This window comes from Hetaerina americana, unplaced genomic scaffold, assembly GCF_022747635.1.
Source record: "Hetaerina americana unplaced genomic scaffold, ioHetAmer1.1.p SCAF_4, whole genome shotgun sequence".
In the NCBI taxonomy this organism is placed as follows: domain Eukaryota; kingdom Metazoa; phylum Arthropoda; class Insecta; order Odonata; family Calopterygidae; genus Hetaerina; species Hetaerina americana.
The window spans coordinates 95971508-95985280 of record NW_027286985.1 but is presented as its reverse complement, the minus strand read 5'-3'; the positions used below and the strand labels follow the sequence as shown (position 1 = coordinate 95985280).

At 37.2% G+C, this 13773-nt stretch overlaps 1 protein-coding gene across 3 annotated transcripts in view; it reads right to left on the bottom strand.

The window, feature by feature from the left end:
- LOC139692589 (scoloptoxin SSD14-like) overlaps positions 1–13773 on the bottom strand; it is a 79358-nt gene that overhangs the window by 11058 nt on the left and 54527 nt on the right. For all 3 annotated transcript variants that reach the window (XM_071590855.1, XM_071590856.1, XM_071590857.1), the window contains 3 exons: positions 8832–9024; positions 3458–3658; positions 1380–1629 (listed from right to left, as the gene is read on the bottom strand). In XM_071590855.1, the coding sequence (XP_071446956.1) occupies positions 1380–1629; positions 3458–3658; positions 8832–9024 (644 nt within the window). The remainder of the gene's footprint in view (positions 1–1379; positions 1630–3457; positions 3659–8831; positions 9025–13773) is intronic.

The window sequence follows — 13773 nt, the reverse complement described above, 5'->3', positions numbered from 1 at the left end:
CAGGTGGAGTTTGTGCAATGATATACGAGTAAAGTAATGATGATTTCTCAGTATTAAGCTACAGAGTTTCTATTAATGCCCATTTAAAAAAATGGAAGCAAGGACTACAGTCAAAGTTGCATGACTAAACTGAGTTCTTCCAGAAACCTGGACCTTGAAGAACAATGCATTTTAGTGCGGGTAACCACACTAAAATGCATTGTATTGATTCATTGATACTGATGATATAAAAAATGAAATAGAGCCCGGAACAGGCATGTCAAGTACCCACGTTGAATAGTGGACAGAAAATTGTGGGATTCAAAGTATGATATCAGTCAGGATAGAAAACCTTATTGAAGATTTTCCTGAATTTTATCATCAAATGAATGAGTTGAGTGATGAGAATCCATATTTTTTCTTTTAACCTTGGGGTACAGTTTTGGTGACCTTAAGAATGCCAGGGGAAACTCAGATTCTGAAGGATTCATTGATAAGTTATATGAAGTGATCCTTAATTAAATCAAGGGATTTCCTTATAACTCTCTGGGATATCACTTAAACCAAAGATAAATTTATTGGGTGATTTATTAATAATTTTTGTCAAATCTTGAGGGTAAGGGAGAAATTTAAGTGAATTAAAAAGAAAGAATACTTCCATTACTTTCCAATGTTCCCACCAGAAAATGCGAGAAGACGCTTAATTATTACATACATATTTCCCAATAATCATTGCCTTAGGTAATTCTTCAATATGCATTGATATTAATGCTAAATTAATGGTGGTGAAACTATTTATACCATAAGCTTTTATGTAAATGTATTAGATTGACTTGTGTACCAAAAATATCATATTGTGAACTTTTATCAAATAAGTAAATTTACATGTGCCTCATTTTAATTGAAAAAGTAGATACTGATGAGATACTTCAAGCATTATTACAAATCAGGAAATAGTTATGCTGGGGCCTTTTTCTTAAGATAACCTCTTCCTGAAATGTACAAGTTTTTTACTGGTTAAAAAAACAATAAAAAGGGCATTTTTAATTCAGTTGTTTGAACTTAAATAAGATAATTAAGAATTTTTAAATATTTTCAAATTACACATGCAGGAGCCTCATAGAATATTTATAACAGACCTCCCATCTCTGAAGATTTGAATCTTTAATCGCTACACTCGGCGGAAGTCTTCACAGCAAACTTCTGTCTCTCTTCAATTATTTTAGATCCTTCATCTAGAAGATGCATTGAACAATGTAGAAAGGATTTTTGTTGAAATCTGAACAGCCAATTTTATGCAAGTCATAGTCTAACGGGCATGGGGTAGTTTAGTTTCAAATTTCCTTACTCTGCATTTGTGTACTAGAAAGAAGTATAGTTATGCCTTAGTATGTACTTACTTCCTCTATATCAGAAAAATATGGATCTCCCATTTGTCCACGTAGAGCGTATGCATGTTTGAAAACTTCTACTATTCTGTGATATGTGATTATAGTGTTATTGATATTTGCTACATTTTCGGGTCCGAATTCATAAACATCCAAAGCTGATAATATGAAAGCCAATAATGGACCGCTGGAGGGCAGAGGGGTTGTTTGGACAACCAGGCCTCCTTTTAATCTGACTTCCACTGGTTCATTCCACCTAACACTGCCAAAAGGAAAAAAAAAATCAGTTTCATTGCCATCACTGTATTGATAAAAAATATAATTATGACTAATAATGGTTCATTTTCCAACATTTTACTAATTCCAATCATTATAGGCATTCTGGTATTAATAGAATTATGAGTATTGCTGAATGATTTACGTATATTCTGGTCATGAATTGTTATATAAACTAAAGGATATCTTCCCTCATTAGTTATTTATGTATCAATCAGAGATAACTGAAATTCATCAACATTCATTCGAATGGTTTGAAAGAATAATTTAAATAATGAAATGCCCAACTATTTTGAAGTTTGGAAGATTCAACCTATATCTTTAGATTCCAAATAATAGTAAACATTTTGACTTCTCTCCTTTTCTAAGGGGCAAACAGGGTTTTTGTCTTGAAACTTGTCTTGAAATTCTCCATTTCATGTGATTTAGAAATTGGAGCTTCTGTGAAGATAAAAATGGCATGACCATTTTCTCTTTTCTTATGACGAGAACTTACTTACCTTAATGAATGCAATTACGCATATCACTGTGTTCCTATTCATTTCCTATTATATAATCATCTTTGAGGCAGCTAGGGGAACTTTCATTTTTACCACCATGAATGCCAATGTCCCCGACAATAGTCTCTAAGACTTCTCTGGGAATTTTGACATTTTCCTCAGTCAATGTTTGTCTTGTCATGACGTAGCTGGTATTCCAGCATATGACTATATTCTGATCAGGCAAACACAGGAACTCATGACATGACTGCCAAAAATTTCAAAACATTATTTTTATACCTGCGCTATTTTATAAATGCTGTAATTTTTTATTGAAGTCTTGCTTTTATTTAGGCAATTTTTAAATGGTATTCTATGAAAAGGGTTACTACAAATATATTTTCTGGAGTCATCCATGATCTGTATTATTATTTAATATTTTATGCATCATTATTTGACATCTTTCAAAGCTTATAGTGAGGAATGTACAGATAAGAATAGAGAGATAGAGTTTTTATTTTAGTGCCATATAAATTTTCACTTCTGTCAGGCATCCCACATAACTCAAATTTTTAAAATTAGATATTTTATCCTATATTTTTACTGATGATTTGCATCAAATTTACCCAGCTAATAATTCATGGAAGAATTTTAGTATAGGTCTTATGTTTCAATAACAAAGAGGCCCTCCATGAATGCAGTCTTTTATTATTTACCCATGGACAATTCCTGTTGAGTAGGCCATACTTTCAGTTGCCCTTGGATGATATTCTCTTCAATTCATTTACTTTGACAAAACAAGTTTACAGATGGTTTTATAAATCACAGGAATTACTGAAGGCTAGGGACCATTTGTCTCCCATGCAAAGCTCTACTATATTTAATATTGTCATGCCTTTGCTCTGAGCCAAAGTGTGGAGTATTTTAATTAGTGACACTGAATTTGAAACTGATTGAATGGGATTTGAATTCATTTCATTTTTATGGCAAAGATGGTGTTACAATTTCAACTAATTTTTTGGCAAAAAACCCAACTATGGGCAGCAGTCATTGCTCCTACTGGAGCAACTATGGAAGTCTCTCAAACACCTAAGCCCTTCCAGTATGTTCAAGCTGGAGTTAATGGGAGAAGGGAGCGAAAACCTTACGGCAATGAGAGAAAAATTAGGAACTATAACTTTCCATACATTCCATAGCATTATATGGTTTAAATCAAAGATAATATCAATATGATCCAAGGTCGTTTTAGTTCAGTTTTGGTCTTCCTTTTTATTTCTAAATAACACCCTTTCATGTAATCATCAGAGGAACTAGCTTACATGTATGAAAACTCACTTGTAGTCTGCTAAATCCTTTGAGGTTATGACTCCACCCATTTTTTTAAAATCATTAACCATGTCTTTGGCAAGTTCACCTTTGTAAAACTCATCACCTCCTTTTTTAGCAATGATACGAAGAGTGTTACATATTTTGACATTCTTCACAAGGTCACCTTCTCTCAAGACTTCTCCTGTCTTCTGGTCAATGAAGAGTTCCCTAAAATATTAATACACAAGTTGTAATGAATATGCCAACCATAGTAATATTAATAGTTTTATTGATTGTTTAGTAGGCATACAATAGACCTTGTCAAACAAAACAGGGAACTGTTGGAAATCGGAAAGAATTTGTAAAAGGGTAATTTGGTCAACGATTTATTGTTTGAATACCTCTCCCCAATGCACATTAGCGGATGACTCCGTTAAAAGTTACTGTTGCGGCATCTGCCGCAGTTTCTTTGGAATACCTCTCCCCAATCCTGGAAGCATCCCAATCCTTCACAGAAAGACCTAAATACCCTTCCCCCCCCTCACTGTGAACCCCACTAATCGCCTTTCCTGATGCTTAACACCCCTCTCCTCCTTCCCATCAAAGCTGATCCACCCCAACCCCTCCTCTTTTCCCCCTCTCCTTCACCCTCTCTCACTCACCCCTTCCCCCACAAGAATGGACCGCAACTTGACTAATTTGTACCTGATGATGACACTCAAGCATTGAAACTAGTAGTACTAAAATAAAGAACAGTGGAAAAATACATTGTTCTTCATTTAATGAACATGAACTTCCACCAAGTTGAGCCAGAAACCATCGAATGGTATTTACGTATTTTAAGCCAAACTAAAAATTTTCATATTCTCCCAGGCATATGAAAAAATATAGCAATTTTAGAACTTGAATGCACCTCGTATTAGAGCATCACAAGATATGCGTTACCTGGTGCCATTGGTAAACCAAAGGGGGACATCCTTTGCCACTCAGCAATAGGACGGCTTTCCTATCTCAATGCAACTGAGTTAAGTAATTTTGCCAATTATTTTATTAATGAGCAACAGCAAATAAATGCAATGTAATTATTTTCATGAGGTAATGTCAGGTCTGGTGAATGTCTTGGTCATGCTATTTCAAAGCCTCCATTTGAAAGTAGAAGTATTATGCATTTTGGAGAAATCTTTCCACGTCACCACCCAAGTATCTGAAATCAATGCATTTAAATCAAGTCATTTTTGTGGAGGTTGAGAAAAGGATGTTTTTGTTAATTCTAAGTATAAAAATTTGATACAACCTATTTGGAACCAACAAAAATTTGTTTATCATTGTAAAAATCTTCTTCCCAAAGAGGCATTGATATCTTCCAAAAGGGATCCAAACATGATGCCCTGGTAATCTTCATTGGGAATACCTAAAGTTGTGATATGGTGATATTCAACTTGTGTCCCAACTCGTCTCAAGATGGGCAGAACAACTCCAGTGCAAGGCAATCTATTCAGGGAACATTTCATCACTGATTGACTATTATTTGCTTCTTATTTCTGATCACTGATTTTGAATAATTCTTGCTTTTCCAATGACTGCATAAGGTTTAATCACTTTATTTGTTGCTACCTAAGTTATTGTTTCCCAAAGGAGTTGTTCTTCCCATCAAGATATAGCCATCATAGCATTAAAGTTGCTCAAGCTGGAGTGTAGACTTCGGGGATCCTACACCATTATCTCCTGAGCATCCATAGAGTTGGCAATTCATTCAGATACTATGTTAGCCAGGCTGCGTGCTGCACCATATTGATGCATGGCCACAAGTGGCACATGTCATTGCTGATGTACTCCAAAAATCAAAATGATGTGTGTTTCTCATTCCTCCGTATACTCCAGACCTATACTCCACTTGACACTTCCCTGTTCCTCTAGTGAAGCAACAACTTTGTGGAAAGAATGTTTCACCATCAGAAGCATTGGTGAAGGCTGCTGAGATTGATTTTCAAGAAACTATCAAAAAATGGCTTCCAGCATGTCTTTGAAGAGTGGAAAAATGTTAGAACAAGCGCACTGTATCCATTGGGGACTTGATTGAAGAGGAACATCCAAATTGGAAGGATGAGTAAAGGTATTTTGTCAGAAAGTAATTACGATTAATATCTATTGAGCAGCTCTTGAATGTTAATTCTCAAGAAGAAAGGAGGCCAGGGGATGGATAGGATCTGCCTTCTGACCAGAGTCCTGGGCTTATATCTGGCGGTCATATGATGGCAATGGGCAATCCCACCCAAAATCAAAGCAATATAATTTTCTGGTTATTACAACTTCTTGGGAAATTGCAGGAGGCACAGGGAAAGGTACTGGCTTTCCTGATTAGTCCGCTAATGTACATAGTTTGTATAAAAAGTAGGATATATAGTAGCAGAAAAGTAGTTATAGGAAAAATATGTTTATTTCAGATATTGCTTCAATGCTTCAAAATTCTTCAAAGTATATCCCTTGAGTGTCAAGATTCTTTTGCCAGTGGCTTTTCCACGACTCAAAGGCTCCCTCGTAGGCGGATTCCAGAAGGTCCTCAAGAGTATGCTTGCCAGCTTCTTTTATGGCTTAGGGTCCCATGGTGGTGCCATTTGAGGGAAGATATCACTTTTGGGAATAGGAAATATTCTGCTGGTGCCAATTCAGGACTGCAAGGAGCTTGGGGTAACATTGCGATGCCATTACAGGTCTTTGCAAACAGACACTTGACTCAGTTTTTGGTCATCTGTTTAGACCTTCAGGACGAGTTTAGCACAGATCTTTCACAAGACCAAATTTTCTGTGATAATGATGTCCATTGTCATCTTATCAATGCCAAGACAATCTGTGATCATGTGCACAATTAACCATTGGTCTGAACTCAGCATTTTAGGCACATATCATGAAAAAATTTTTACCAATACTTTTTATACAAACCTTGTATGAATGTCACTCACCTTGATAGAGCTTTAATAAAAGTGACCTCCACCCCAACCAATTAAACTCAATCTCCAGGTTACACATTCTGGTACCTAAGCTATGTGAAATTTTTCTTGCATGACTCATGACTCCTTGCTTGAATAACCTTCAGGTGGCAGTTCCTCTTTATACATAGTGAAACCTTGCTTAAAGAGCATAATTCATTCCAGAATCTTACTCGTTAAGAGAAACAGTTTTTTCCATTTACATTAATGTAAAATACAATAATGCATTCAATGCTAAAAAATTCAACAAAATTTATGTTGATCAAAGTTTAGGTTTGATGAAGATTTAATCAAAGGTCATTACATATACATACATGGCTATGGATCGTGAATCATCTTATTTTCCTCAATTGTGGAATTAACCAGTTTGAATGCAAATTCATATTGCAGAAAACAAAACAAATTGAAATAATTCGTACATTATTTATGATACATACCTAGTTTTTTTTACTTTGAAAGATATCAAGCAACATTTTATTTTGTCAATGCTTCAAAATTTGGTAAAAAGGTGACATGGTTTTTCATTAAATAAGTTTGTATTTCTCATAACTACTGCCTTATTTGGGTGATGTTTCTCAATGTATGATGCAACAGTTTCCCCATGCTTGCAGAATTTCTCTTATCACACCAGAAGATTGTTGTTTTGCTGTTATCCCATCTGACCAACTCTTCTCCATGACTTCCTGTGGTGGAATACAATGCAACTCCATGAGCTCTTCAGTGCTCAGCTCTTGGCTGTGCTCATCCACAAGCTCATTGACACCATTGTTATCCACCTCCAGTCCTATAATCTTGGCCAGAGTGATCATCTCTTGCTTTCAAAACTTTGGCAGCAACAGCGACACTAAACCATTGGAAGACCCAAGAGGATTTAACTCAACAGATATGATGGGAAAACACAAGATCTTTTATCTATCTCCATAATTATCCTAGTCCTTGAGGATTGTGCAAATTGTTGATGTTGACTGATTGCATTTGGGTGTCAGATCAGTTATGCTCACACCTCATTCTCGATTATCAATGATTTGACTCATTATTTCAATGGTAATTTTTATTCTCTTATGGCTTTCTTCTTGTGGCTTTTTCTTTGGGGACATTTTTGCAAGGGTTATTATACTTTGAACAAAAAATGACAAATAACATGTCCAAAAAAAGTCAAAAATGTGTTATCACAGGCGACATCATGCTTGGGCAAAAATGTTAGATAATCTTCTTCTCTTCGAATGCAATAAAATTATTTGTACCTAGCACAGAAGACTGCCCTATTCAATTTTTGGTGACATGGGAAGTCTTGTGCAGCAATGCATTGAAAGATTTTATTGACTTTTTCTGCACTGTGTGCATTTGTTCCCCTACCAAGTATTTCTATTGTATTTTGAATCAACAGAATAACATACTCATCATTTCCTTTGATTGTTTCAAAGGTATTTTCAAAATCCAAACACTTTGGTTGGATGTTAGGATGCTGATGTTATTGCTTGGCACACCCAGAACCTATATGCTCTACCTATGATAATTCCTCCCTACCAAAAAATAAGATGTATTTCCACCGAGTCTAGAAGCATTCCTCTTTTCCTTTGGCTTGAGCTAAGCTTGAATGTTTTCTTCAAATATCCTCAAAGAAACTTTTGAAGGGTTGCAAACATGAAATACAGTTATAAATACTTTTCAACTATGTCCATCATGTCTGTCCTTTTATAGAAAAACTTCTCAATAAAAGTGACAGAGTAATTCCTGAGACCCTGCCTGACATTAAAACACACCAGGACTGGACAATTTTTGCATCTTACAAATCACTCAAACCATTTAGGCCAGAATGCCCTACTCCTTTCCCATGCTGTGCTCATAAAATGAGTGAGGCCACATTGACACCTAAGTGGCATCTCAAAACCACTTCCATCTCCCTCTCCGCAGTCTTTCCAACAGTGTAAGTCCAGCATCGTACCTGGGGAAACAATTTTCCAAACCCATTCGCTATCCACTCCTTCACCTTGTGTGTTCTGTCTGTAACAGTGAGGTGAGTTGGACCAATGCTTGGGAGGGCCGCTGACCCCCTTATAGGACTTCCTTGACTGTTCCACTGCTGGCATGATTTGCGGGGAAATGCATTGTTGACTAATTCTGTGAAAAAGACTAATCATAAGAACATGAATGTTCCACTGAAGGTTTTTCTCTGAAGCAGTCAGTTTCGCTCCAAATATTGTCCGGCTTTCAGCAAAAGTGGTGATCAGGAAGATAAGCCCTTTGAAAATAATAATAGTATCACTACTGCAAGTTTGTGAAATGATGTGTGATGCAAAATTACTGGATTTTATTTTCAGTTTCCCTGAGTGCTTTAAGGGACATAAAAATTCAGGAGGGTCAAATTAAAATGCTGTATATGAATCAGGCAGATACAAGTAAAGGGTTCATACCTTAGAGTAGGATCCATTCTTACATATTTCTCATTGTCAGCAACAGAGTCAGCCTGGTGCTTGGTCATGTTGTACCCTGATTCACAGATTTCAATGGCCGGCTGCACAACTTGAGCCCAAGGCAAATTACCAAAACGCTTATGGGCTTCCCAATAACCCTTCAGTTCTCCTGGCACTGCCACAGCTAAGGCGCCTATTCATATAAAATAAAATACATCATTTCATATGTATACATATGACTAGCCAAAAATATCTTCATCATTAAGCTTCAATATCAACATTTTAAATTAGCTGGGTAATTGAGTCTGGTATGATTTGACTTTAAGGTTTCTGAAAATTAGTGTGGCTCATAAAAGATACTTGTATGCAGTTATAGTGAACTAACCTGAGTGGGCTGAAAGCTACTCTCCCTAAAAGTTAGCTTTATTTTTGTATGGTTTTGTTTGTTTAGCAACACAGTGACATGCTTTTGATTAATTTAGAAATCAAGCTACATTTGATGGATGTCATATGATTTTAAAAGAAAGGGGGGATGAAGTGATTTAGAAGCTGCAAAACATTTATTGCAGCAATGCCTCACCACAAACTATGTAAACATATCTCCAAAGCTGTTGCCAGTGGTTTAATCAGAGTTCTCTGAATTGAAATTATAGTGAAATGTGGTAATAGGAGTAATTGTTCCACGGTATAGAATGATATGTGTAGCCAAAACCTAAGTGCACGACACTGAGATGCATGAGGGAGTTAAGAAAGGAAGGAGGAGGAGGGGGTTAATGACCTACAGGTGTGCCAAATGGAGGAGACAGCTTTTGCTAGGCCATGTGGCTCTCCGTGCCCCTTCTCACGCCTCCCTGGGGCTCCAATCCCTGCCATGCTCTCCTGGTGTAGCTTTTGAATGGATGTGACTACCAAATATATATTTTGTCTCTCCCAACAAAACACAACCAAACATCCTACTCTACAACGAGCTCTTCAACTCCATATACTTCCCACTTCCCTTCATTTCATCCAACATCCCTAACCTGTTCCTGCCCCTTCCTCTTTTACCTAGCATTCTCTCCTCTTTCTAGGTCTTCAACATTCCATTGCTAATCAATAGCGATGAAATGTTAGATGCTTAGCATCCCTTTTTCCTGCCTCCTTATGATTTCTACCAACAATCTCCTTTCCTTGCCCACCATAAGTAGAACTTCCTCATTTTTTCTGTCTGCTTCACCCTCTCAATCTTTATCCACACCCACGTTTCAAAAGCCTCCAATCTACGTCTATCCTCCTCTTTAGTGATCATGTTTCCGTTATGTGCATAGCTACGCTCCAAATCAAAGTTTTGATAAGCCTTCTCTTAGCATCCTTACTCAATATTCCAGTCATCAATTCACTTCTCCTTGTGAAAGCCTCTTTGCCTAGCGCAATTCTTCTCCTTACGTCCCTACTACTTTGACCGTGTTGGTCCAAAACACTACCGAGATATGTAAACTGTTCTACCTGCTCCAGTTTTTGCCCTCCTATTTTAATGTTTAGCTTAGCCTTTTTCACTAAGCCATGCTTGCAGCCCCTTGGCTGACTGACAAACTAAAGCTTGGTCATCAGCAAACCTAACTTATTTTACTAATTCCCCGCACACTTTTATTCCTACCTCCAGTTCTTCCCAAGCCTCTTTAATCATTTCCTCGACCTATAGGTTGAAGAGCAATGGTGATAATGGGCAACCCTGCCTTACACCTCTTCCTAACACTGCCCATCCGGACTCCCCGTTCCCCACCCGCACCTGAGCAGTCTGAGACATGTACAGGTTGCGGATTAGCCTCTTGCCCCTCCAATCTATTCCTATTTTCTGCAATATACTAATTAGTTTTTCCCAATTCACTCTGTCAAATGCTTTTTGAAATCTATGAAACAGGCAAATACATCCTGATTGTATTCTATATTCCCCTCGATTAGTGATCTCATTACTGCAATGGCATCTCGTGTACATCTCCCCTTCCTAAACCCAAACTGATCATCCCCTAAGTAATCATTTGCCCTACCCTCTGTCCTTTTGTTTCATGATCCTGAGAACAACTTTAGCTGCGTGGGATATCAAACTTATTGCTCTGTAGTCCTCACATAATGTAGCCTTTCCCTTTTTCAGAATAGGAACTAACACTGACCTCACAAAGTCTTGCGGCTAGATTCCTTCCTCATAGATGCTATGAATCAATCCATATAGACTCTTCCTCCCACCTTTTCCTAAACCTTTTAGTAGTTCCACAGGAATGCTATCTACTCCACAGCCTTGATTTCATCTTCCTTAATGCCCTTTTTATCTCATCGTCGAGTAAGCCTGGACCTTAACCATCTTCATCTGCATCATATTCTATTTCTATGTCTAACCTTGCTGGTTTAAGTTCTTTACCATGCAGTTTTTCTATATATTACTTTCATCTCTCTAAGATCTTTCCTGGTTCAACTAGTATTTTCCCTGACTCTGTCTAATTTCTAACAGAGATTTTTCTATCTTACTTCCCAATAGTGCTTTTAACCTTCTTGTATAGTGCACCAATGTCACCCTTCCTCTGTAAACTTTCTGTTCTTCACACTGCGTCTTCCACCAAACTGCTTTTGCTCTATTTGTTACCCATCTCAATTAATGATTTAACTCTTTGTACTTCCTTTTGCCTAACTCTGTATTATATTATTCCATTTCCTTTTATTTTCTCTATCTTTCTTATCATTTCATCTGTAATCCTTGGTTTCCTTCTCTTATTCCTGTTATGAGTCCCTATTGTTTATTTTGTGGCTTTTCATATATCTTTTTTGATATTTTCCCATTTTTCTTCAATGGTATTCAGATCCTTTCCCTCGTTCATGATTTTTTCTGCAGCCAGCTGATACTAATTCCTTGTCAATTCAGTTAATACTTCTAAATTCCATCTCCTAGCCTGCCTCCCCTACTTAATCTTTTTGAATCGGATGCAACACTTTATGAGCACTAAATTGTGATCAGAGTCTGCAGAGTCTGAATTGATCACACAGTTCCTAAATATGTTCCTAACCATATAATCCAATGGACAACTTCCTGAGGCTCAGTATACCCGGCTTTTCAAGGTATTTTGTGGTGGGTCTAAACCAAGTGTTGGTGATGATTAGCCTGTCTCCTATGGAACTCAATTGCTTTCTCCCCGTGGTCATTTCTGGAACCTAAACCGGAATCCCCCACCTCATTACCATCTCTCCCTTTGCCTACCATTGCATTCCAATCCTCCATCACTATCAAATGCTTCCCTGCAGGGGCACCCGATTATATCCTCTAACTGATCATATACCTTATCAATATCTTCCTCATTATGATTGTTTGGTGGCTTGTATACCGGAACAATGACCAAGTTAGTCAGTTCTGCTTTTACTTCTACCAGTCATACTCTATCTGTTGCTTGCTCTAGGCAAGGTACGCTTCTTCCTACCTTTTTATTCAATATTATGGCAACCCCTCACTGGCTCTCATCCCCACTACTGTTTATTACTTTATGACTATCACTCCAGTAATCCCCACTATCTTTCCCTCTCACCTTGCATAGACCTAAATTAGCTTAATTTCCTCTTTCCATCTCTCACTTTATATTCTCTAATTTTAATGTCCTCAGTATTTCGTAACATTCCTTGCTCCTATTCTAACTAATATGGTCTTCTTCTGTGCCGATACTGCCGGTTTTTCTTTGCAAGGCTTTTGTGAGATGATGACCACTGAAACCTAGCCTCTCCTGCTACTGGGCATGACACATGGCCAATTCAGCTGAGTCCTGTTGTTGCCAGGACTCATTTTCTCCATACTGGCCATTATAAAAATCATGGGATCAATAATTGAAGTGGTTTCATGTTGCCTTCCTCAATAGTGCTTTTAATGTGAAACTATTACTCAATGGCCACCCCACTGGGGACAGACACCTTTGCAGTCACTAACCTTCGACCCCACTAGAAGCAAATATCAATGCTCCTGCCAGCATGACTCTAGGGGTCATCAGAATGCACAAGCCCTTCCACCACGTCAAGGTTGTAGTTCATGGGAGGGTCCAAGTCCTTGTTATTTGAAAACCAATCCTAGACTGACAGAGAGCTTTTGCATGGAAAATAATAAATTAGGGGGTAGTGAAAATACTGACAACTGCCACTGTTTCCCTAGGTTTTATATTCCCCTATTTCTCAGACTATATTCCCCCCTTTCCTTTTTCCAAAATATTGGTCGAAATGTGGGGTAGGGTGGGCTATATTTGTGACAAAAAATTATAACCCCAGAAGAATGTATATAATACTTAAGTTTTCACTTGATTTTAATGTTTCACTGATATTTCTTGACAAATGGAGCATAGTCACTCGATATTGTAATTCACTTAGTAGAGCTACTTTCATATAGGCATTAGGGAAGTATAACATGTGTTTTTTTTAAATATGGCAGCAGCATTGCTTGTAACAATTTTTGATCAGCTAATGTGCTTTAATATCAATAACTTTTTACCGATGCTTTTAGTTCTCATTAATGATATGCTCTAATGTTACTTATACAAGTATCACTAGGAAACCATTGATGAATTTTTTTAAAGCTATTTTAAGTTAACAATGATTTTATTGCATTTTGTGCCAATAGATTTTTCTTGAAGGACACATAAAGTCTGTCCAGAAAGCATCCAGCCAAGTAATATTTAGGGAAAAATAGTTGGCCTAGAACAATGAGGCCTTAGTCCCCTTCAAAGTACTCTCATTGGGACCTTGACACACTTATCTTAGCACATCTTCCACTTTTCAAAACAATAAGCTAAGTCCTTTTTCAGAATGGTCATCAGCTGCCTCGTCGCATTTTCCTTTATCTTGTCAATGTCAAGAATTTCATGATGACTTGCTCCAAGCTGTGTGTATCAATGTTTCATCCTCAGTAATTTATCAATGTAGAAAATCATCTGGATTGTGA